General features: G+C 40.8%; 1 protein-coding gene and 1 pseudogene across 5 annotated transcripts; one reads left to right on the top strand and one right to left on the bottom strand.

Annotated features, from left to right (window-relative positions):
- Positions 1–553: 553 nt before the first annotated feature.
- Positions 554–23,042, top strand: LOC102994369 (RE1-silencing transcription factor-like). Of its 5 annotated transcripts, none has more exons than XM_055085953.1 (5): positions 554–640; positions 761–829; positions 8,319–9,222; positions 14,772–14,855; positions 20,922–23,042. In XM_055085953.1, the coding sequence occupies exons 1-5, from the start codon at positions 554–556 to the stop codon at positions 22,958–22,960; spliced, it is 3,183 nt and encodes a 1,060-aa protein (XP_054941928.1). In that variant the 3' UTR covers positions 22,961–23,042. The 5 variants fall into 5 exon arrangements, with proteins under 5 accessions (XP_054941928.1, XP_023987729.1, XP_028347616.1 ...); XM_028491815.2 differs by lacking the exon at positions 554–640 and adding an exon at positions 1,663–1,865 and having other exon boundaries at positions 770–829; XM_024131961.3 differs by lacking the exon at positions 554–640 and having other exon boundaries at positions 668–829.
- LOC102994088 (EKC/KEOPS complex subunit TPRKB-like) lies at positions 5,965–7,880 on the bottom strand (annotated as a pseudogene).
- Positions 23,043–23,820: the final 778 nt, after the last annotated feature.

Genomic DNA, 23,820 nt, shown 5'->3' with positions numbered 1-23,820 from the left:
TATATATATATATATATATATATATATATATAGTTTTTTTGTTCTTTTCTAAAGAAGCTTAAAACGAAGCTTATTGGTTAAGGGTGGCTATGGGTGGAGACTTGAAGAGATTCTGAAAGGTATTTTTGAGCGCTTTAGACTTGAAAGGGCGGGTGACAATCCTTCTAAAGAGAATGGTCAAAGTCTGTAGATTTTTCTTTTAACAGCGCCTTTCTCGTGCATGCACTCCAGGGCTGGGGGATAACTTTTCTGTTGTTATTTTATGAAGGAAATCAAGAATGAGAGAGGAGCGCGCTTCTCTTTAGACCTTAAGGGTCAGAGTTGGGGGTCCGAGGAGATTACGGACCGCCACCTCTTGGCGCGCCCCCAGCACAGCCGGGGCCCAGAGAAACCTCCTTCATCCAGGGGCGGGGCGCGCCAGGCGGCCACACGCGGGGGCGGTGGAGGGGGCGTGTCCCGCGGGCGCGCGCGGGCGGCGGAGGGGGCGTGTCCCGGGAGTGGCGGCGGCGGCGGCGGCGCGGGCTGGGTGCGCGGCGCAGCCTTCTGTGCTGGAATGTGCGGCTCCCGAGAGCTCACGGCGCAGAAGCAGAGCAAGCGCCGCCAAGGCCCGGGGCCCCAGGCGGCGGCGGCGGCCGGGAGGGCAGGGCGAGAGCCGGAGGCCTGAACACTCTCTGCAGCCCCTCTCCTGGGTCTTCGCGGGCCTCAACTGCCCCAGCGTCCAACTTTTCCGCCCTCTCCCACCCCTCCCCCGAAACTCCAGCAACAAAGAAAAGTAGTCCGAGAAGGAGCGGCGACGCGGGTCGTCGCCTCTCCTCGCCCAGGAAGGCCGGTAAGCGTGGCGCGGTCTGGGAGACGGTCGGGTGGGGGCGGCGGGCCAGCCGGGCGGTCGTGGCGGCGGTGGCCGCGGGAGGGGGAGGGCGCGGAAGGACGCGGAGCGAGGCGCTGTCCAGGGCTGATTTGCAGATACTGTGGCTCCGGCGGTGGCGGCCGCGTCGGGCGGGGACTGGCGGCTGAGCGGGATCGGGTTACACCGTCGCGGTCCGGGGGCTGGGCCGGGGGCGTTGGAGGGGAGCGGCGCGGCGCCGGGACCCCCTCCCCAGTTGAGGCCGAGCCGCCGCTTCCGCGCGGGCCCGGGCGTCCCTGGGAGTCTTGTCCTGAGGCCAGGAGCGGAGCTGCTTGGGGCCCTAGTTCTGAAACTTCCTCTCGTGCTCCTCCTGCACCAGGTCCCGCCGCAGCTCCTTGCCTGCCGGCGGTCCTCCCGCCCCCTCCCTCTGCGGCCTCTCCCTTTCGCCGGAAGGCGCCGTTGAGTGCGGCCGGGAGGGTTGAGTCAGCCTGGGGCTCGGGCGGTTCTGCCAATGGGGCTGGACAGCGATTTCTGCGCTCTGGCCTCCCCGTCGCCGGGGCCCTCTGCGCGGGGCCACCTAGCCGCCGCCGTCGGCGGGGCCGGGGCGCGCGTCCCGCGGGGCGCCGTGGGGGAGTGAACCCGCAAACTTCCGGGGCGCTGGGGGCCCCCTCCGGCGCTCGGGGCCCGGCGCCTCGGGAGGGCGCTCGCGGCGGCTCCTCGGCCCCCTGCGGAGGGCGAGCCTGGGGCCGGCGAGCAGCTGGGACGGCGGCGACGCGGTAACTTTCCTCCCTCTTCCCGGACTCGGGCGCGCGGGCCAGGAGGGGGCAGCCTGGACTGGGGAAGACTTGGCCTGACCCAGCGGCACCCCGAGTTTGCCCGTCTTGTAGTCTTTAGTGTTGGGGAGCCCAGGGAAAGGTTCAGGACGAGTGTGGCGGCAACTGGTGTGTCAGTGGTGCAGTGAGCGGGCCTAGCCGAGAGGAAGCGAGAGCTCCCGAGTTTGCAAAGAGCTGCTTTGTGTTTGGTACGTATTTTGAGAAAATGGCCGAATGCCTATTTCAGTTAGGAATGCCGCCGCCGAGGCAGGCGCTGGTGGCAGCAGCACGTAGGAATTCGCGCAGCACGTTGGGCTTTCGGACTGTGCTTGGACAGTCTTCCCGACCAACGTTAAAATCCCTTTGGGGATGGTGGTTAGGGTTTGGGAAGAATTAGAAATTACCGAGTAGTCTGGGCTGTTACGTTAAACCCTTGGACAGCGTTTGCTTTGTGTGATGGCATTTGATTCCAACTTTTGTTGGTACCTATGACTCAACCGGTTTGTGTTTATGCACTTGGGTGAGACAGATTACTTTTTGTATTTTGGGTTTAACATTTTTTTTTAGCCTTTGCCACCTATTTTGCTTTTTCTAATTTGCAGGAGAACACCTAATTTGTGAATAACACCTTTTAGATTGGAAAGTAAAGTGTGAAGACTGTTTATAAAAAGACCAACAAGTTTTCAAGGTGATCTTGTAATGGCTCCGCTAGGCAAGTGAGCCAAGTCAAGCGCAATGCAAGAAAGTTGCTGATTGCGGAGATGACTTGATCGGCTATTTTATATGGGGATTTGAAAGTTCCTTTACTTTGATTTGTGATCTCTTAAATACACCAAACTTCTCTTTTCACAGGAGAAAAGGTCCGTAATTTTTTTTTTTTTTTTTTTTTACTTTTTAACAGGTCGTCATCACAAAAAAAAAAGAGAAAGAAAGGGAAAGAAACTAAGTGGTACTTTTAATAATATAGTTGATCCTTGAACAATACATGATTGAACTCTGCGGGTCCACTTATACGTGGATTCTTTTCAAGAAATATATTGTAAATTTTTTGGAGATTTGCAATATTTTGAAAAAATTAACAGATGAACCATGTAGCCTATTAATATAAAAAAATTAGGAAGATGTTATTAATGTGTAAAATATATGTAGATACTAGTCTCTTATCATTTGCTGCTATAAAATAACAAAAATCTAATAAAAGGTTAAAATTTATCAAGACGTACACACACAAACTCATAACCAACCACACATGAGTGCCATTCACAGAAATGCAAACATAAAGATTCATTATTAAATCATAATTGCTTAAAATTAACTGTAGTACATACTGTACTAATGTAATAATTTTGTGGCCACCTCTTGTTAATTTTGGTGAGCTCAAGTGTTGCAAGTATCTGCTTAAAATGCCAGGTGAGGTAATCATCTCCATGTGAGCAGTCTCTCCAGTAAATTGTGTGGAAGTAAAAAGCCACCACTCGTGGTTCTCGCATATTTTTCATCCTGTTCAGTGCAGTACCAGAAACCTTGAATAACATCATGGACCCCATAGTGCCACTTGTGATGCTGGAAGTGCTCCCCAGAAGCAGAGTAAAGTCAAGACTTTACAAGAAAAAGTTGAATTGTTTGTTGTGTACTGGGGTGGATTGATATCCGCACTTGAGGTTGCCCACTATTTCAAGATAAATGAATTGACCCTAAGGACCAATGGTTAAAAAAAAGGAAATTTATGAGGTTATCACTGCAGCTACGCCAGCAGACCTGAAAACCCTGCATGTTTTGGGAAATACCTTTTTATCTCGAATTAAAAATTCAATTTTTACAATGGTGCAGGATTGCTATAAGTAAGGCATACCTATGGACTCTAAACATGATTTGAGAAAAAGCAGAGTCATAATATGATGACTTAAAGCAAAAGGAAGGTAAAAGATCTAAAGCTGGAGAATTTTATGCCAGAAAAGGTTGGTTTGATAATTTTAGGAAGAGATTTAGCTTAAAACATGTCAAGATAACAGAAGTAGTGTCTGCCAGTCAAGACGCAGCAGACAAGTTCCCAATCCACTGGTGGCACAGTGGATAAGATCAGTGCAGGGGGCCCAGGTTCGATCCCTGGTCAGGGAACTAGATCCCACATGAATGCCGCAACTAAGAGTTTGTATGCCACAACTAAGGAGCTGGAGAGCTGAAACTAAGACCTGGCGCAACCAAATAAATAAATAAAATATTAAAAGAAAGTCGTTGATCACAACATTGTAAATCAACTATACTTCAGTTAAAAAAAAAAACCTGTTCAGGCTGCTATTCTTTTTCCTCAATGACTTTTTTTTAAATTGAAGTATAGTTGATTTACAATGTTGTATTTCTGCTGTACAGCAAAGTGATTCAGTTATACATATATATAAATTCTTTTTTAATATTTTTTTTATGGTTTATCGTAGGATATTGAATGTAGTTCTTTGTGCTATACAGTAGGACTTTGTTTATCCATTCTATATATAATAGATTACATCTGCTAACCCTAACTTCCTACTCTATCCCTCTCCCAACTCCCCCTCCCCCTTGGCAACCACAAGTCTCTCAAGGTTTTTAATGCAGACAAAATTGCCCTATTATGGAAAAAAATGAGAGGACATTTATTAGGGAGAGAAATGAGCACCAGGATTTAAGGCAGGAAGGGATAGGCTAAGTCTTCTGTTTTGTGCAAATGCAGTGGGGTTTAGGGTTAGGACTGCCCTTAGTATATAAAGCTGCTAACCCCCAAGCCTTGAAGGGGAAGGATAAACACCAGCCACCAGTCTTTTTTTTTTTTTTTTAATTTATTTATTTTATATATATTTTGACTGTGTTGGGTCTTCTTTGCTGCGTGTGGGCTTTCTCTAGTTACAGTGAGTGGGGGCTACTCTTCGTGGCTTTGCGTGGGCTCTAGATCGCAGGCTCAGTAGTTGTGGCACATGGGCTTAGTTGCTCTGCGGCATGTGGGATCTTCCCGGACCAGGGATCAAACCCATGTCCCCTGTATTGGCAGGCGGATTCTTAACCACTGTGCCACCAGGGAAGTCCCCAGCTGCCAGTCTTTTGTTTGTACAACAAGAAGGCCTGGACAATGAGAACCCTTTTTCTGCATTGATTCCATTGATACTTTGTCTCTGAAGTCAGGAAATACATTGCCAGTAGGGGACTGCCTTTTAAAGTAGTTTTGATTTGGACAATACCCCTGGCCACCCAGAACCCTGTGAGTTCTACGTTAATGATGTTGAAGTGGTCTGCTTTCCCTCGGACAGAACTGTCTCTAATTCAGCCTCTAGATTAGGGAGTCTTTAAAGCTCATTACACATGGTAGTCTATGGAAAGATTGGAAAGATTGTCAGTGCTGTGGAAGGGGAACACTGATAGAACATCATAAAAGTCTGGAAGAATTACATGATTGAAGTTGGCTGTTGTTATAGGAAAAGCTGTGAAGACCGTCAAGCCCCAAAGAGTAAATTCCTGCTGGAGAAAACTGTGTCCAGATGTTGTGCATGACTTACAGGATTTACAACAGAGCCAATCAAGGAAATCATGAGATTCTGGATATGGCAAAAAGAAAAAGAAAAAAGGTGGAGGGTGAAGGGTTTCAAGATAGGGATCTTGGAGAAATTCAAGAGCTAATAAACACATCAGAGGAATTAAGATGACTTGATGGAGATGAGTGCTTTCGAACCAGCGCTAGATGATGAGGAATAAGATGCAGAAGAAGCAGTGTCAGAAACAAATTGACAGTCTGGCAGAAGGGTTCTGATTATTCAAGACTGTTTTTGACTCCTTTCACCGCATGGACCTTCTGTGATACAGGCACTAACACTAAAGCAAAGCGTTGGAAGGATTGGTACCACATAGAAACATTTTGGGAGAAATAAAAAAAGCAAAAAAGTCAGAAAAATTAGGATGTATTTCCATCAAGTTACATGAGTGTGCCTGGCTCTCCTGCCTTACCCTTCATCTTCACTTCTTCCACCCCTTAGACAGCAAGGCCAGCCCCTCCTCTTTCTCCTCTCAGCCTACTCAGTGTAAATGACGACTAGTAGGATGAAGACGTTTGTGATGATCCACTTCCACTTAATGAATAGTAAATAATCATCATACTATACAGTTAATGAACTTATCTGTTGAGTGTGAGTGTCTTGTGAAAATCTAGTAACTTTATGGCAAGAACCCTGAGACGTTATTGTGTCATCATCTTTATCGCCTACAGGTTCATTGTGTAGAACATGGTGTGCAAAACCTGTATTGAAGTGGATAGCCTATCCTTACATTGGTATAAGGTGACTGATATTTAATATAAAATTAATTATGTGTTAGTTTTCCTACTGTTTTATAACTTTGCTTTCAAAAATCATAGTACCATACAGTATGCCTTTCTCTCTCCTACTTGGTCAAACTATGTATCAGCCTGTCATCTCAGGTAAGTGGCTTTTTAAAAAAAATGACATTTCCAATGCTTTATGATGAATATAACTGTAATCCTATATGCCGTAAAATTTTTATAAAGATTCATTTGCATGTACACTAGACTACTGGGATGCAATTGTGTTGATTATGTTAGGTTACCATAAAGCAATCATATTGCTGCTTCTTTGTTGTCAATGCATAAATGTTATACCTGTAAATAAGTATGAATTTCTTTTTCATATTTTCATTTTTGATGTCTAGTGTTAGTAATATGTTTAACATCAACAGTATTTTGTATCGTATAAGACAAGATGGATGTCTTATACACATGTTGTACACAAACTTATGGTATCAATAAATACAGTACTTTAAATATATTTTCACTTATGATTTTCTTTTTTTAAGTGCTGAAAATTTTTAATATTTCTGTCATTTCACAAAACATCTTTTTTTTTTTTTTCCCAATTTATATTTTGGCCATGCTGCACAGCATGTGGGATCTCAGTTCCTCGAGCAGGGATTGAACCCACACGCCTCTGCACCCTGCCATTGGAAGCGTGGAGTCCTAACCACTGGACCGCCAGGGAAGTCCCCATTTCACAAAACATCTTTTGTTGACATTCTACAAATGATACCATCCAATAATGTCCCAATACTTTCTTCCTGTGAAGATAGTTTATATATCTTTTTGACTTCTGTAATATCTGTTATTTCTGGGAGATTTTTCAGAGACACTTTTGACCTTCTATCGGAGATATTAGGTCTTCTTGATTTATTTGTTTTTCTCCCTCTTCAATATAAGCAGTTAGAATTGATGTGTCATTTGCTGAGGTACCAAATTTTTTCAAGGCCTCTGAAGTATTGTTATTTGGGGAAAGATTGAAAATAATTTCAGTAGATAGAATTCTTGTCTTCATTTTTCCCAGTTTGTAGAGGCGAACTGCTTTGTTTGCTGCCACAAGTATCTGAAATGGATCGACAGTCACTGTAGGGTTTATTAACGAGCCATCAATGTCACCTTCCATGGCCTTTATTCTCAAGCATTTTTTACATCATTAAATAACAGAAGGGTCACCCTGTGTTTGGGAAATAGGTCCAGCTGATGTGTTAACTGCATTTCATAGATAAGCAGGATTCAGCGGGCCCAGAACCCCAGGACTAGCTCCCTGTTCTGCAAGCTACTTTGTCACAACTTTGGTGAGTCGCAGGCTTATCAGGATGATGTATGGCTTCTAGGCTGTCAGCCCTCAAAGGGAGAGACTGAGCTGATTATTGCCAGGCTGCATCCCAGGACCAGGCCTCGGAAGATGTTGGATAAATGAAGGCGTCAAGAATCACAGGCATCACCTGGAAAATCACGGTCATGGGTGCTGGGGTTGAGTCTCCCGTTCCAACTCAGCCCAGCCCGGCCTGGCCCCTCTTATGATTTTCTTAATAACATTTTCTTTTCTCAGCTAACTTAATTGTAAGAATACAGTATATAATATATGTAACATGCAAAGTACGTGTTAATCTGCTCTTTATGTTATCGGTAAACTTCTGGTCAACAGTAGGCTGTTGGTAGTTAAGTTTTTGTGGAGTCAAAGGTTATACTCAGATTTTAAGACTACACCAGGGAGTTAGTGCCCCTAGCCCCTTGTTCAAGGGTCAACTGTAGTTTATTCTTTTTGGAGTTAGTTGAGTTCATATGAGATTTAATCCATTGGCCAGTTATTACAGGCTTCTACTTTGCAGACTATACTTAATAAGTCCACAGTTGGCTTTTGAATTTTTCCCCTTTCTGATTCAGACCAGTAAGCTGTTGAAACAGGAGATGGGAGGACAGCATGTTTGGAACTTATGTATGGAATTCATGTATGGAATATAAAATATAATTTTAATTAATACTAAAAATGAAGGTTACTTATATTTTTCTACCAGAGAAATTAAAAGTGCTTGAGGGAAGGCACACTAGTGGTAGATCTAGTTGATGATGAGTTGTGTCAAACGCTTGATAGAATTTTTTGTAGGGGGTCATAGAAATTTTTTTGATGACTGCAGTAAAGAGAATTTGGAATTATAAAAGTGTTTTAAAGGCTTATTTTCAGTAGTTAAATGAAGCTGATTGAGTTTAAAGATTATATGGGAAAATGTATTTTTTTAAGTTACGAAGAATTACAGTGATGTTGTGGTTTTAGACCAGTAAAAGTTGTGTTTAAACTGGTGCTTTCGTGTTATTTGTTTTGTGTTGAATGCAGAACCCCGTTATGGCCACCCAGGTAATGGGGCAGTCTTCCGGAGGAGGTGGTCTGTTCACCGGCAGTGGCACCATGGGCATGGCCTTGCCTAACGACATGTATGACTTGCCTGATCTCTCCAGAGCTGAACTGGCTGCGCCTCAGCTCATCATGTTGGCAAATGTGGCCTTAACTGGGGAAGTAAACGGCGGCTGCTGTGATTACCTGGTTGGCGAAGAAAGACAGATGGCAGAATTGATGCCTGTAGGGGATAACAACTTTTCAGATAGTGATGGAGAAGGACTTGAGGAGTCTCCTGAGGTAAAAGGCGAGCCCAGTGGGCTGGAAAACATGGAACTGGAGAGTTTGGAACTCAGTGTTGTCCAACCACGGCCCGTGTTTGAGGTGTCAGCTGCCTCAGAACCGTACAGCTCAAATAAAGATCTTCCTCGGGAAACACCTGTAGCAGAGGACAAATGCAAGAACTTGAAGACCAAGCCCTTTCGCTGTAAACCATGCCAGTATGAAGCAGAATCTGAAGAACAGTTTGTGCATCACATCCGAGTTCATAGTGCCAAGAAATTTTTTGTGGAGGAAAGTGCAGAGAAGCAAGCCAAAGCCAGGGAATGCGGCTCTTCCACTGGGGAAGAGGGAGATTTCTCCAAGGGCCCCATTCGCTGTGACCGCTGTGGCTACAATACCAATCGCTATGATCACTATACTGCTCACCTGAAACACCACACCCGAGCCGGGGACAATGAGCGAGTCTACAAGTGCATCATTTGCACGTACACCACAGTAAGCGAATATCACTGGAGGAAACACTTGAGAAACCATTTTCCAAGGAAAGTATACACATGTGGAAAATGTAACTATTTTTCAGACAGAAAAAACAATTATGTTCAGCATGTTCGAACTCATACAGGTAAGAGGACCTTTCTTGTTTGTAAGTGTACTCTACCCCCCAAGTGAAACACTTTAAAAATGAAAAATTTCAAACATCTCAGAAGTAAAGACAATGCCCCGCTGCACCCATGGGTCCCCATCACCTATACGCAAGAGTTACTAATATTTTGTCATATTTGGCAATTCAGTTTTTTAAGTAACAGCTTTATTGAGATGTACTCCACTCCCACACAATTCTTCCATTGAAAGTTAGAATGCATTGGTTTTAGTGTGTTCACAGACTTGTGCAGCCAACACCACAGTCAATTTTAGGACATCTTTACCCCGAAAGGAAACCCCTCTCAGTGGTTGCTCCCCATTTCTCCCCAACACCCCTTAATTATTCACTTTTAAATTGACTTTCAAATCTTTGTAATTAAGGGGTCTCATTTTTTAAAAACAGTGTTTGTAACTACTGATAGTTATGTTAACGTTTTCCTGATACGAATTGGTACCTTTGAAGACTGATTACTGGTCTGAACAAAATGGATAGGGTAACCTAGTACTCTGCTCTGCATCAAAAGTGAAAAGGGGCTCTGGAATGCTGTTTGCATCATATCCCTTTTGCAGTAGTTGTCACTCTGCAGGACTGAACCCCATGCTGAAATGAGTCATACTGAGGAGAGGAATTGATGTTGCTTTGCTTAAGTGGTAGACATAAACAAGAAAACTTGCAGATGAAATTCCATTACAAGAAAGACCATGTGTAGCAAGATTCCTAAGCTCTAGTAGATGGCTTCTGTGTAATTTAAAGCTTTAAAATCTAGTTATGTAAAAGAATTTGCAATCCCTTTGGAATTTGTTGTAATCTGTGATTGATTGTCTCCAGGCTTCGAAACCATTTTATTTCAAAAGTAAAAAAGTACAAATACTTCACAATTACATGGCATAGGAAATGAGAGTTACTTGGGAATCCTACGCCATTAATCACTTAACAGTTTTAATTAAACAAACTGTTAGACTAAACTAACCTCACCTGCAATATCATAAAACAGATCCCAGATACCATATATTCTTTAGCCGTAAGTACTTTATGTCCTTTCACAGTTTTGTGAAAACCTTGGGGCCTAATTTAGAATTGGCCATAATCTGTAGAGCTTTCAGGTAGTAACTGTGACGTATGGTAAAAGTGCATGACTTTTATGTGTACACCTTTATGAATTTTTTTAAATTGAGGTATTATTGACAATGATGAAGTTTTACAAATATATATACTCATAGCCACCATGCAAGTCAACATAAAGAATATTACCAGTGTTGGGACTTCCTGGTGGTCCAGTGGTTAAGACTCTGTGCTCCCAATGCAGGGTGCCTGGGTTCGATCCCTCGTCAGGGAACTGGATCCCGCATGCTGCAACTAAAAGATTCCCGCATGCTGCAAGTAAGACCCAGTGCAGCCAACTGAATAAATAAATAAATATATTTTTAAAAAGTATTTAAAAAAAGAATATGACCAGTGTCTTTGTCTTATTAAACTTTGATTTTTTTGGTGTCAGTTCTATTTTGATACTTTCAAAATTGTTGAGTCACTGAACAGTTTAAAAATTATCCCCCAAATCTAAAAATGTTTTCAACAGTAAGTCTAAATTAGTTGATTTAAGACATTTTTAGAATTTAAAAAAAAAGGAAAATGGAGAGAACTGGAAAAATTTCAGTTTTGTTGTATATTTCCTATTTTTTATGTATACTTTTTTTTTAAGTAGGATCTCTACTTGTTGCCATTTAATTTTTTTTTATAGTGGTTTATTTTCACTTAATTACAGTCCAGGTGACTAATTTTAATAGCTGTATTTTATATACTTCATCATTCATTACTTAACTTTTTCTCCACATTAAAGTTGATATTTCCACAATAAGGTTATGACTTACATAGCTAACATTGGTTGTACATATCTCATTTCACATTTTAGTGTTAAACTTATTTGGACTTAATACATTTTAAAAAAATTATTTATTTATTTATCTTATATTTGGCTGCATTGGGTCTTAGTTGCGGCATGTGGGATCTTTCGTTGCCGTGCGTGGGCTTCTCTCTAGTTGTGGTGCAGGGACTCCAGAGCACGTGGGCTCTGCATTTGTGGTACACAGGCTCATTAGTTGGTGGAGCTCAGGCTCAGTTGCCCAGCGGTATGTGGCATCTTAGTTCCCAGACCAGGAATCGAATCCACATCCCCTGTATTGGAAGGTGGATTCTTAACCACTGGACCACCAGGGAAGTCCCTGTCTTAATACTTTTTAAAAGCTTTTCCCCCCCGGTATTACCTAATTTGTGGTTTTTTAAAAGAAAAACATTTCAAAACAGTTTGTTGGTGTATAAACAGAAGGATAGTATTTTGATTATGTAAATGCTGAGAGTATCAGTGGTATTAAACGCATGGTTCTGAAGTTGTATTTATGGAAAATTTCATCTAGTGCTGAAGAGCAGAGATAAGAAATGATCGTGAACAGGAATCGCTTGTTTCTTCTCACTTAGGTAACCTGCTTTTCAAGTTCACTTAGTGGGTCTCTTATGTTCCTGTATTGAGGGCTTAGTGTTAGGTGCTTTCTTCTACTCTCTGCTAATCTTCAGAACAATTTACTGAGGAAAACAGGGTAAGTGTTTACTGAAAGCCTAAAGTGATGTGCTCAGGGTCACATACAACTAAGATTCAAAGTTCCGAATCTAATTTCTATAGGTAGTTATCATGGTAGGGGGCTGAGGATTTTCATTTGAGTCTTCAGTCAAAAGATTTTTCATTTTGTGGTCTCGATATTTAACCAGTTCACAAATTCTACTTTTTTTAAAATTAATTTTTATTGGAGTACACAAATTCTACTTTAAAAGATGACATTAAAAAAGATGACATTTTTGCCTATATGTATGACTGAAAAATTACTAGTGTTTCTAGAGTATTTATGCCTTTTTTGGTGAGTTGCACAGATAGAAGCAATCTGTTTTGTTAATGAAGAATTTTAAAGTAAATTATCCTTAGTGGATTCTTCACGTTAATCTGTAAGGGTATTAAATTTTTCTTCCATTAACTTATTTATTTATTGGCTGCATTTGGTCTTTGTTGCTGCACGTGGGCTTTCTCTAGTTGCGGTGAGCGGGGGCTACTCTGTGTTGCAGCGCGCAGGCTTCTCATTGCGGTGGCTTCTCTTGTGGAGAACGGTCTCTAGGCACCTGGGCTTTAGTAGTTGCAGCATGTGGGCTCAGTAGTTGTGGCACGCAGGCTCTAGGGCGCATGGGCTTCAGTAGTGTGGCGTGCGGGCTGTAGAGCGCAGGCTCAGTAATTGTGGTACAGGGGCTTAGTTAGTTGCTCTGTGGCATGTGAGATCTTCCTGGATCAGGGATTGAACCTGTGTCCCCTTCATTGGCAGGTGGATTCTTAACCACTGTGCCACCAGGGAAGTCCGTATATGTCTTCTTTACAGAAATACATTCAACATTTTTTAAGCTGTTTTAAAATTCTTCTAGGTGAAGTAGGCATTTTGTTGCTATAATGTATTTACAGCCAATCTATAGCTACTGGCTAATAACAGCTGAATAGTTACTAGGAACACATTTCACAGTCATCAACGCATTCTGTTTGTTTATTTATTTATGGTTGTGTTGGTTCTTTGTTGCTGCTCGCTGTCTTTCTCTAGTTGCAATGAATGGGGGCTACTCTTCGTTGCGGTGCGTGGGCTTCTCAGTGGCTTCTCTTGTTGTGGAGCAGGGGCTCTAGGCACGCGGGCTTCAGTAGCTGTGGCTCGCGGGCTCTCTGTGTTGCAGCGCGCAGGCTTCTCATTGCGGTGGCTTCTCTTGTGGAGAACGGTCTCTAGGCACCTGGGCTTTAGTAGTTGCAGCATGTGGGCTCAGTAGTTGTGGCACGCAGGCTCTAGGGCGCATGGGCTTCAGTAGTGTGGCGTGCGGGCTGTAGAGCGCAGGCTCAGTAATTGTGGTACAGGGGCTTAGTTAGTTGCTCTGTGGCATGTGAGATCTTCCTGGATCAGGGATTGAACCTGTGTCCCCTTCATTGGCAGGTGGATTCTTAACCACTGTGCCACCAGGGAAGTCCGTATATGTCTTCTTTACAGAAATACATTCAACATTTTTTAAGCTGTTTTAAAATTCTTCTAGGTGAAGTAGGCATTTTGTTGCTATAATGTATTTACAGCTAATCTATAGCTACTGGCTAATAACAGCTGAATAGTTACTAGGAACACATTTCACAGTCATCAACGCATTCTGTTTGTTTATTTATTTATGGTTGTGTTGGTTCTTTGTTGCTGCTCGCTGTCTTTCTCTAGTTGCAATGAATGGGGGCTACTCTTCGTTGCGGTGCGTGGGCTTCTCAGTGGCTTCTCTTGTTGTGGAGCAGGGGCTCTAGGCACGCGGGCTTCAGTAGCTGTGGCTCGCGGGCTTTAGAGCACAAGCTCAGTAGTTGTGGCGCACGGGCTTCGTTGCTCCGTGGCATGTGGGATCTTCCCGGGGCTTGAACCCGTGTGCCCTGCGTTGGCAGGCGGATTCTTAACCACTGCGCCACCAGGGAAGTCCCATCATCAATGCATTCTCTTTTTTCTTTCTTTTTTTTTGTACTCGTCTTTTCCTTATCCCATTTTTTTAGACACATCTATTACTGTACCTTATAGTGTAGACAAAATAATAACTGATGGTTATTGAGGGCTTTATGTGCCAGGCACCACGTTAAATGCTCTGGATATATTATCTTGATTTAAATTCTCACAATTCTAGGAAGTGAAGGTACTATTACTTTTACAGATGAGGAAGCTAGCCTGAGGTCATAATTATTACCTTGTGGCTAAAGAATATATGAAAACAAATTAGCAAGCTGGTTTTTTGATATGTTTTTTGGTTGACAACGTGTTTCCAAAAAATACACATTTCTTGCCTTTGAGTCTTAAATTCTTTAGTAAATCACTGGCCTCTCATCTTCAGTTGCTCTCAGTCCCTGTGGCCTTATGATTATAATTTGTTTTAACACTGAGCTGACTATTTTATAAAAGTTCTATCTACCACTTGAAATTTTTAGCTTAAAACAACAGCTTCCCCACTCAAAAATGTTATTGCTTTAAGCTAACAATTTCAGATGGTAGATTTATCATTTATAAGGATCAAAAAAGTTACCTAAGTCATAGCATCAGAAAATTTGGGTAGATTTTTAAAAAAAATTTTATTGAAGTATTGTTGATTTACAATGTTGTGGATTTTTTTTAAAAGGATAATTCTAATTTTATACCTGATCTAAGGTACTGTTTCAGTTCTTAATATTTAATGTAATAACATGTAGCATTGCTGTGAAAATTAAAAGGGCTGTGAGAATTCAGAAAGCCAATGGTAATTTTTGTCAGCAAAGCTAAAATAATGTTCGGTGTATTCTGAATAATCTTTCTAATACATGATAAAAATTGATCATTTTGCCAGGGACAGGAAAAAAGAAATCCTTGTTAAAAAATGCTCAGTACTGAATGATGTGTATATTGTTAGTGAGAATCGTAATTGCATTATTTTATCATATTTGAACACTAATCATTATATTTTTGTAGGAGAACGTCCATATAAATGTGAACTTTGTCCTTACTCAAGTTCTCAGAAGACTCATTTAACCAGACATATGCGTACTCATTCAGGTTGGTAAGAAATGGGAACGTTTCTATCATCTTTGGTAAACTACCATTATAAGAAAGTTCTTCTAGACTTGGAACTGGGTCCTTATTTATAGTTCATTTATAATATAATTTTGAAATTAGAGTTAAAAATTCATGGTCTACTAGTGTGGAGCTGTATTTAAATGGAGATTCCTAACCAGGGAGTCTGTAGGTGGAATGTCCAAAACTAAATGTAAATGTATGTGTGTACTGGGAGGAGTGTCCTTAATTTTCATCAGACCTTCGTCAAGTTCCATGATGTAATAAAAGTTGGACTGCTATCATAGACCAAGTCTGGTTTATCCTTTTTGAGCAGCCTCTGCCTTCTTACACTCCTTCCCAACTCTCCCTCTGCATCCCCAACAGAGTATAACACCAAATTTCATAGTGTGTGGTTGCCAGGTTCCAGGGGTTCCTTCTTAGCTACCTGCTCAAGTCCTGAAATTTGGCTTTATTCTCTTTACAGTTGATAGGGCATCTGAGGACTGATTTATAAAAGCCAAACTTTAAAGAATGATAAATAATCCAGGATCCCATTTTATTAACCTATAATAGATAAAATGCAGGGCTATAACAAGTGGGAGATTTATATCCCCTCTAGTGCCTGAAATTATCATGATCACCACCAGAATTGGTCCCCATTATCAAAATATGTAGGTAAATGGCAAAGTTAAAAAGTCGAAATATGTAGGTAGATGGCAAAGTTAAAAAGCATAGTGGTCTTCAATGGATAATTATTTCATTTTGGCCACACTGACTCTGGGTGAACAGTCGCATCTGATCAGAGTACTTTCTTCCTAAATTTAGAATATATACCCCTGTGGGGGAGGCATGCTAAAAGCTTGCTGTTTACCAAAGTGTTAGTAGACCCAACTCCCTTAAGTTAACAATTACCAATTACCTTAGGTTAACAGTTTGTGCTGTCTAATTGGATAGCCACTAGCCACATGTGCAATGTGGCTGGTTTGAATTGAGATGTATAAAATAACACACCTGAATTTAAACAGTATGAAGAAAATTATGTAAAATATCTATTTTTTAATATTACACGTTGGCATGATACTGAATATATTGGGTTAAGTAAGTAGTAAAGTTAATGTTACCTCTTTTTTACTTTTGTAATGTGACTGCTAGACAATTTAAAGTTACTTATGTTGCTTGCATTTTATTTCTATTGAGTATTTCTGTTTTAGTCAGTGATTGAGTTAGACTTGATTATAGTATGAATTCTAATTTGAGCAGCTGTGAGGGCTAACAGCATGCTTACTGGCTCAACTTGACCTTACATGCTTGTCAAGTTTTACACTTTGAATGTTCCTTCTCAGTCTCCTAAACTTTTGAGTCACTTAACCAGAAACCTGTTTTTAGTATTACTTTTGGGTGCTTCCTGGTTTCATTTTCTGTGGGTAATACGGTTGCTTTATTGAGGGTAGGCCATCATATCCTACTGATACTTGTGCTCTAGCCCTTAAATAAAATATTTAAGAGCTTTTCATGAGTTGGATCATTTCCATTTTCATAACTGTCTCATGATGAGTAAGTTCTGTTATTGTCCCCATTTTACAAATGGGGAAGCTAAGGCCTTGGAGAAATACGGCCATTTTTCCTCTGGAATGTCCCCTTTTCTGGATTTGTGTTAACGTGCTTTCTCATGGTATCATTTAGTTTTTCCTCTGTCCCTGTGCCTTGTATAACTTGTACACTGGAAATCAAATCTAAATGCTTGAATTGTAGATAATAATGTGTCTCACTTGAAGTCATATCTGGTTGACCTAATATTAGTGTCACTGGATCAGAATGACAACACACTTGTATTTTTTTCATTGAATTGATAATACTTTTGTCACTATAAATTTTTATCTATGGTGTTTTATACCAGACAATAATGATTGACTGAATGATTTTGCATTGGTTACTGTTATCTTTTGTCTGCTATATTTTAAAGGTGATTTTTAGTAGTTGCTGTTATAGTACAGCAAGTATTTAAAAAGTGTTATAATAATGAGTAGCAGTTACTATTTATTGGATGCATGCTGGGTACTGAAAAGTTGGAATTTGTTATCTATAATCTTAGTACCTCTAGAATACTTAAATCCCAGTTTATAGATTAGGACACTGGCTTAGAGAAGATAAGTGTTTTATCTAAGGTTAATTGTCATTCTTCCAATTTAGAATAATTGTCGTTCTTCCAATTGAGAAGAGCTCGGTTTTGGCCTCGACTCCCCCACCCTCATTTTCAGTCATCAGCATTGTTTAAAGAATATTATGGCTCAGAAAATGGCTCAAGAAACTACAGCATAGCAGAGTATGGAGAGAGCAGAGCCATTGTCTTTTATTGTATGCCAATAATTTGTGAGTCACAAACAGGAAACAAAAATGGTTAGTTTGTTTTGTGTATGAGTGTGCTGAATTATTTCCAGCCGATCCTATGTTTTAGTACTTCTCTTACAAGTTGCTGATAATAACACTTGCAAATTAAGTGAGGCTAAGTGTGGTCAAATTGGGTAGGTAGTCTTTCTGACTGGGTTGCATGGAGTGAATATCTTGGATGCTTTCTCTGTGGTCTTGAGTCTGATCTTTATAGGTCACCTTGGGCATTCACTTCCTTGTTCATGTGAATGTATTTTAGGGAAGAGAAGTGTATGCTCAGTCTCTTATTTCTGGAAGAGACTAGGCTTTGCTGAGTTGGTACATTTTAGCTAAAATGAAAAATTGGTTTATAAAGCAAAACCACATTGGTTATTTCCTTGGAGCACTTCCATCAGGGTAGGTCTTCTTTTTTTTTTTTTTTTTTTTTTTTTTTTTTTTTGCGGTACGTGGGCCTCTCACTGTTGTGACCTCTCCCGTTGCGGAGCACAGGCTCCGGACGCGCAGGCTCAGCAGTCATGGCTCATGGGGCCCAGCCGCTCTGCGGCATGTGGGATCTTCCCGGACCAGGGCACGAACCCATGTCCCCTGCATCGGCAGGCAGACTCTCAACGACTGCGCCACCAGGGAAGCCCTAGGGTAGGTCTTCTGAGGCCAAAGTAAGAAGGGATCAGAGTATTGGTTTGGTGAAATATACAGACATACTAACCTAATCTGGTGTTATTCTGCGTTTTATTGGTGTTTGTAACTAATGGTTTTGAAGTATCCTCAGTTGGGTAGTCTAGAGATCCTGACATAATCCACAGCTCTCCATTTCCTATTCTGAGTGGATATGCTACCATTTCATCCTGGAGGAAATACATCCAGTTTATGATGTTTTTGTAGGTATCACACTGGATAGTTCTCCCGTCCTGCCAGCATAGGAGTTCATTTTGAATATTTTCCCATTATGAGTATAATGGATGTTTGTTAAAGGAAACTAACAACTTGCCAAGTTCCACCTCCATCAACTACTCTTTAAGATGGAAAAATATTTTTTTCAGCAAAAATTATTTTCCTTTCACCAAGTATTTGAAACATGTTATGGTTTGAGAGTCTTTTTGTGAGTTTCAGAATAATTTTAAAAAGAGTATTTTATTAAGGTTTAATTAATACACATGAAAATGCACACATCTTAGGTATACAGGTCAGTGACCTTATGTATGTTTTCTCTTGTTTGACTACCATCTAGGTGAAGACATGAAATGTTTTACCACCCTCAGAAAAGTTCCCTCCTTACCCTTTCTAGTCAATACTCCCATAGTCTCCCCTCAACTGATACTCTGACTTAAATGTAACATCCTTCTGTAAAATATTTTTGAGATTCATTCCATGCTGCATTATCAGAACTTTGTGTTTATTGCTGAGTAATATCCCCCTATTACTCTTTAATTAAAAGTTCCCTTGTTACTCTTTCTGGGCTCTTCTTGATAAGAACGTGTAAAGCTTGTAAAGCTCCTTTTTTGAATTTCCCTTATCTCTATAAATTAACTTAGGAAGAATAAAATAGACATCTGACACATTTATAAAGATCAAAAACAGGTAAATATTACTGTTGGTTCAGGGCAAAAGAATTTTCATTCAGCTGGGTATTAATAAACTAAACTTGATGAATAGATCTTTCAATACAAGAAAGAGGTTAACAGCAACAAAGCAAAAATGTGGGTAGGGTGGATGAAGCAACTAAATGATGCCATCACTGTTTAAACAGAGTCCTACGAACTCCCATTCCCTGACCATTTCACAGATGGAGGTTTGCACCTTGCTTGATGCTGGCTGTGTAAATACCCTCATTCATTACGACTTAAAAATGACCATTTTCATTTAAATTATTTTATGAGCACAAATACTTTCCTAAAGAGATCAGCTCCATTCATCAGCTCTTTGTTTACTGAGAGGTAGGGTTTATATGGTAAGGCAGGATAAACACATGAAATCTTCCCTTTTGTTTACCCATTCTAAAACTTACCAGCCATTCCAAAAGTGATGTATTACAGGTAATGTGTATTGACTGCTTGGCTATCTATCCTTTGCTAAGAGCTCTATGTGGATTAGATTATTTATAGTTCACAATACTTAAGAAGATTTTACAGATGAGGAAATTGAGCCTTAGAGAGTTTTCAGTACCTTGCTCAAGACTTAACAGTAATTTGCAGAGCCCATATTTGATCCCCCCAGTATTCTTACTGTAGAACAAATTCTTAACTGTTATGTCACATATCTTTTCCCCATTCTGTGTCTATATATGTTAAGTAAATGTTTGCCTCCTTTGAAGTCATTCAATGGAGAGGACAAGATAGGGCCCGGTGTAGACTAATGCAGCATGTTGTTAGAAACCTCCATTTATGAATCTGTTAGTGGACTAATGTGGAGAAGAGTTGTCCAGTTAGCTACGTTTATAATCTGACATACGCGGATAAGTTTTTGTTTTTGTGATCGAGTATTGTATCATCAGACATTTTTTAATCATGTAAAGCTTACCATCTATATGGTTTTACTTCATGTCTGAGTAGTTTTGCTTTATGAAAAAAATTAAATAAGATTTGATGTGAATTTGAGAATGTTTGAGAGATGAATTTTCATAAATGTCAATTTCCATTTTTCTGCTATGCATTCCATTGGACCAGTGGGGTATGGATACCATTTGGTAATATTTGCTAGCGTGTGATCTAGATGGGTATGTATTCAGGTAGAATGAGTTAATCTTAATGCCTTTAATTTGGGGGTTGGGGGTGGGCTTCTGGTCTTGTATGTACCTGTGATTATGACTTTCTGTGCTTATTTTATATACCATATATATTTGTATGCCCCTGTTCATTTACCTAGTTTCTTTGCCCATTTTTTAGAAGAAGGTGAGAGAAAATCAAGAAAAGATTTCTGACTTGTTTTATTTTTGCTGTGGAATAGCAACTCTGGCAGTGGAAAAGTTTGCTGAGTGAAACTTGACTCAGCTCTTGCCACGATGGACAAAAGGGTTAAATTTAAAGAAAAAACCTTTTGCTCCCTGAGGCCAAGAATTGTTTTAAAACTTTCACATGGAAGGTCTGGTAGTGTAGCCTATAATGCATAATATTTCTTTTGAAGTCTCAAGGTTTATCTGAAATGTATGGGAGTTTTATGTTCTACTCCATTATACATTTGTTTTAACTAAACATAAAAACTTTAAAATTACCTTCTCTCTTTTAGTGCCCTTGTTCCAAAATTAACATCAAGAACGCAAGTCACTGTGCCAATAACTGTTGTGTACTTTTTTTTTTTTTTGTGGCCACGCCACCCAGCATGCAGGATCTTCCCCAACCAGGGATCGAACCCGTGTCCCCTGCATTGGGAGTACGGAATCTTAACCCCTGGAATGGTAGGGAAGTCTTGATGAACCTGTATTTGATGAACTTTTTAGAAGATGATGATTAACTGAGATAATTATTCCTCCATTTGATATGAGAATCTATGTCAAGTGATAGAGAAAAGATATACAAATAAATATGGTAAATATGAGTTGCATGATAAAGTCTTCAATAAATAGTTTCTGTGAGTTTTTTTTTGTTTTTAAATATATATCCAATTCCTTATAAGTATGCTTGAGTAAATCTTGAATTCATTTCTTAATGTATGTCTTCTGCAATATCTCTTGTTTACCTTCAGGTGAGAAGCCATTTAAATGTGACCAGTGCAGTTATGTGGCCTCTAATCAACATGAAGTAACCCGTCACGCAAGACAGGTTCACAATGGGCCTAAACCTCTTAACTGCCCACACTGTGACTACAAAACCGCAGATAGAAGTAACTTCAAAAAACACGTGGAGCTACATGTTAATCCACGGCAGTTCAACTGCCCTGTATGTGACTATGCAGCTTCCAAGAAGTGTAATCTGCAGTATCATTTCAAATCTAAGCATCCTACTTGTCCTAATAAGACCATGGATGTCTCAAAAGTGAAACTAAAGAAAACCAAAAAGCGAGAGGCTGACTTGCCTGATAACAAAATCACCAATGAGAAAACAGAAACAGAGCAGACAAAAATGAAGGGGGATGTGACTGGGAAGAAAAATGAGAGGTCTGTAAAAGTGGAGAAAAAAGATAATGTTTCAAAAGAGAAAAAGCCTTGTAGTAATGCCTCAAGCCAGGTGACTACCAGAACTCGCAAATCGGCAATGGAAGCTAAAGAAATGGACGTGCACCCAGGAAATAATTCAGAAAAAAGCTGTAAAAGCAAGAAAAGCAAAAGGAAGACAGAAGCTGAAACCCGTTCCTTACAAGAACCTGTTAATGATGAGGAACCTGTGACAAAAAAGAAAAAGAAGGCAGAAAGCAAATCCAGAAATAGTCAGGAAGTGCCAAAGTGTGACAGCAAAGTAGAGGAGAATAAAAAACAAAGTATTTGCATGAAAAACAGTGCAAAGAAGAAAACTCTGAGAAGTAAATCATGTAAAAAAAGCAGCAAGCCTGCTCAGAGGAGGCCCACTCAGATAGAGCCTCCTACTCCCACGGAGTCTGCTGAGGGGGGACCTGTTCAGACGGAGCCTCCTCCTGCTACCCCCCCATCTCCTCCTCCTCCTCCTCCTCTTACCCCCGTGGGGTATGCTGAGGTCGAGGTTGTTCAGACGGAGCCGCCTCCTCCTCCTCCTTCTCCTCTTCCCTCCGTGGGACATGCTGAGGTTGAGGTTGTTCAGACGGAGCCGCCTCCTCCTCCTCCTCCTCCTCCCCCCCCATCTCCTCCTCCTCCTCTTCCACCTCTTACCCCCGTGGGGCATGCTGAGGTCGAGGTTGTTCAGAAGGGGCCTGTTCATGCGGAGCCTCCTCCTCCCATGGAGCTGATCCCCAAAAGGTCTCCTCAAAAAGATAATGGCAAGGAAAAGTCCAACATGCAGAGTGAAATGGCACAGAAGGAGCAAGTCCTCATTGAAGTTGGCTTAGTGCCTGTTAAAGACAGGCAGCTTCTAAAGGAAAGTGCCGGTGCACAGGATCTCTTACCACCATCACCACCTCTGCCAAAGGAAAACTTAAAAGAGGAAGAGTCAGAAGACCAAAAAGTAGTCCCTGCAGGCGAAGGACATAAAGAAGCTCCTCTTCAAAAAGTGGAAGCAGAAGAGGCAGATAAGAGTCTAGCTGGTCTTGCTGCTGTTACCAAGGCATCTGCCAATATTTCATCCTCTGAACAAAACTTGAATATGCCAGAGGGTGAAACTTTAGATGGTAAACATCAGGCTGACGCTATGCTTTGTGAAATGAAGATGGACACTGATGAGAAGAAAACAGAGAATCCCTCCGGCAGAGACTCGGCAGTTGAAGAACCAGCTTCACCACCACTTCTTCCTCTACCGCTAGAAAAATGTGAAGCAGTGTCCACAGCTACTGTGGCATCACCTCCTGTCACCGTGGCAGTAAATGAGTCTCAGGAAATGGATGAAGACGAAGGCATCCACAGTCATGATGGAAGTGACCTAAGTGACAACATGTCAGAGGATAGTGATGATTCTGGATTGAATGGGGCTCGGCCAGTTCCACAAGAGGCTAGTAGAAAAAATGGAAAGGAAGCCTTGGCAGTCAAAGTGGCCGAGGGAGATTTTGTTTGTATCTTCTGTGATCGTTCTTTTAGAAAGGAAAAAGATTACAGCAAACACCTCAATCGCCATTTGGTTAATGTATACTTCCTTGAAGAGGCAGCTCAAGGGCAGGAGTAAATAAACTTTGGGCAAGGCTTCAGTTCTTAGTTTGTAAGGTCTGTGACATTTTGTATTGATTTGTAGTAATAGACAACCTTTTGTTTTTAAAATTGCTTTAATTAGTATCCAATCTTGATTTTTAAGTGGCATTCTTTTCCTTAGGACTCTGTGTACCTAATGATGTACAAATTTTAGCAAATCCAAGGGAGGTAGTGTAATAAACCAGTGAAATCTGTTAGCTTTTGCTTTTAATTGAACCAAGAGGGCCAAGGTGGTATTAGAGCATTCTATTGATTTGTTCAACTATAACTTGTGAGTTTTTTCCCCATGTCTTTTCCTGTTTCACTTTAGTTTATTCTTAGTTCCTTGTTTAGCTCTGTAAGAATTGGCATACTTAAATAGCAACTTACTTGAAGAATTTGCCTGCTTTATATAAAGTTAGCACTTTAAAATTGTTTTAGAGGTGAAAAGAGACATTTAAATTGAAGAGAAGTTCTGTCAACAATGGACAGTGTGTCAGCCCAGGTATTTACTTCCTGAGTTTTGATCAATACGTATTTCTTATTTGTGTATATGTTAATCATCATAAAAACATTGATTTTGGTGTGTTTTTTTTATTTCGGTGCTTTAATAGCTTAAGATGTTGCACATTGTTTTTTTTTTTTAATCTATGCAGTTACATTTTTTTCTAGAACTAGCATTTTTGTTGAACAGTAATACTTTATACATATATTTGCATTTTATTTTTGCCTCTTTGGAGGGATGCTTTTAATCTTGTTTGCAAAAGGGCAGTTTTCTTTTTTCCTTTGCTGCAATTGTCTTTTTTGCAGAATATTAGTGTGTGCAAATTTCTGAGCAAATGAAACATGCAGGTTAAA

This window comes from Physeter macrocephalus, chromosome 7, assembly GCF_002837175.3.
Source record: "Physeter macrocephalus isolate SW-GA chromosome 7, ASM283717v5, whole genome shotgun sequence".
Lineage (NCBI taxonomy): Eukaryota > Metazoa > Chordata > Mammalia > Artiodactyla > Physeteridae > Physeter > Physeter macrocephalus.
This window is presented reverse-complemented; position numbering and strand designations above follow the sequence as displayed.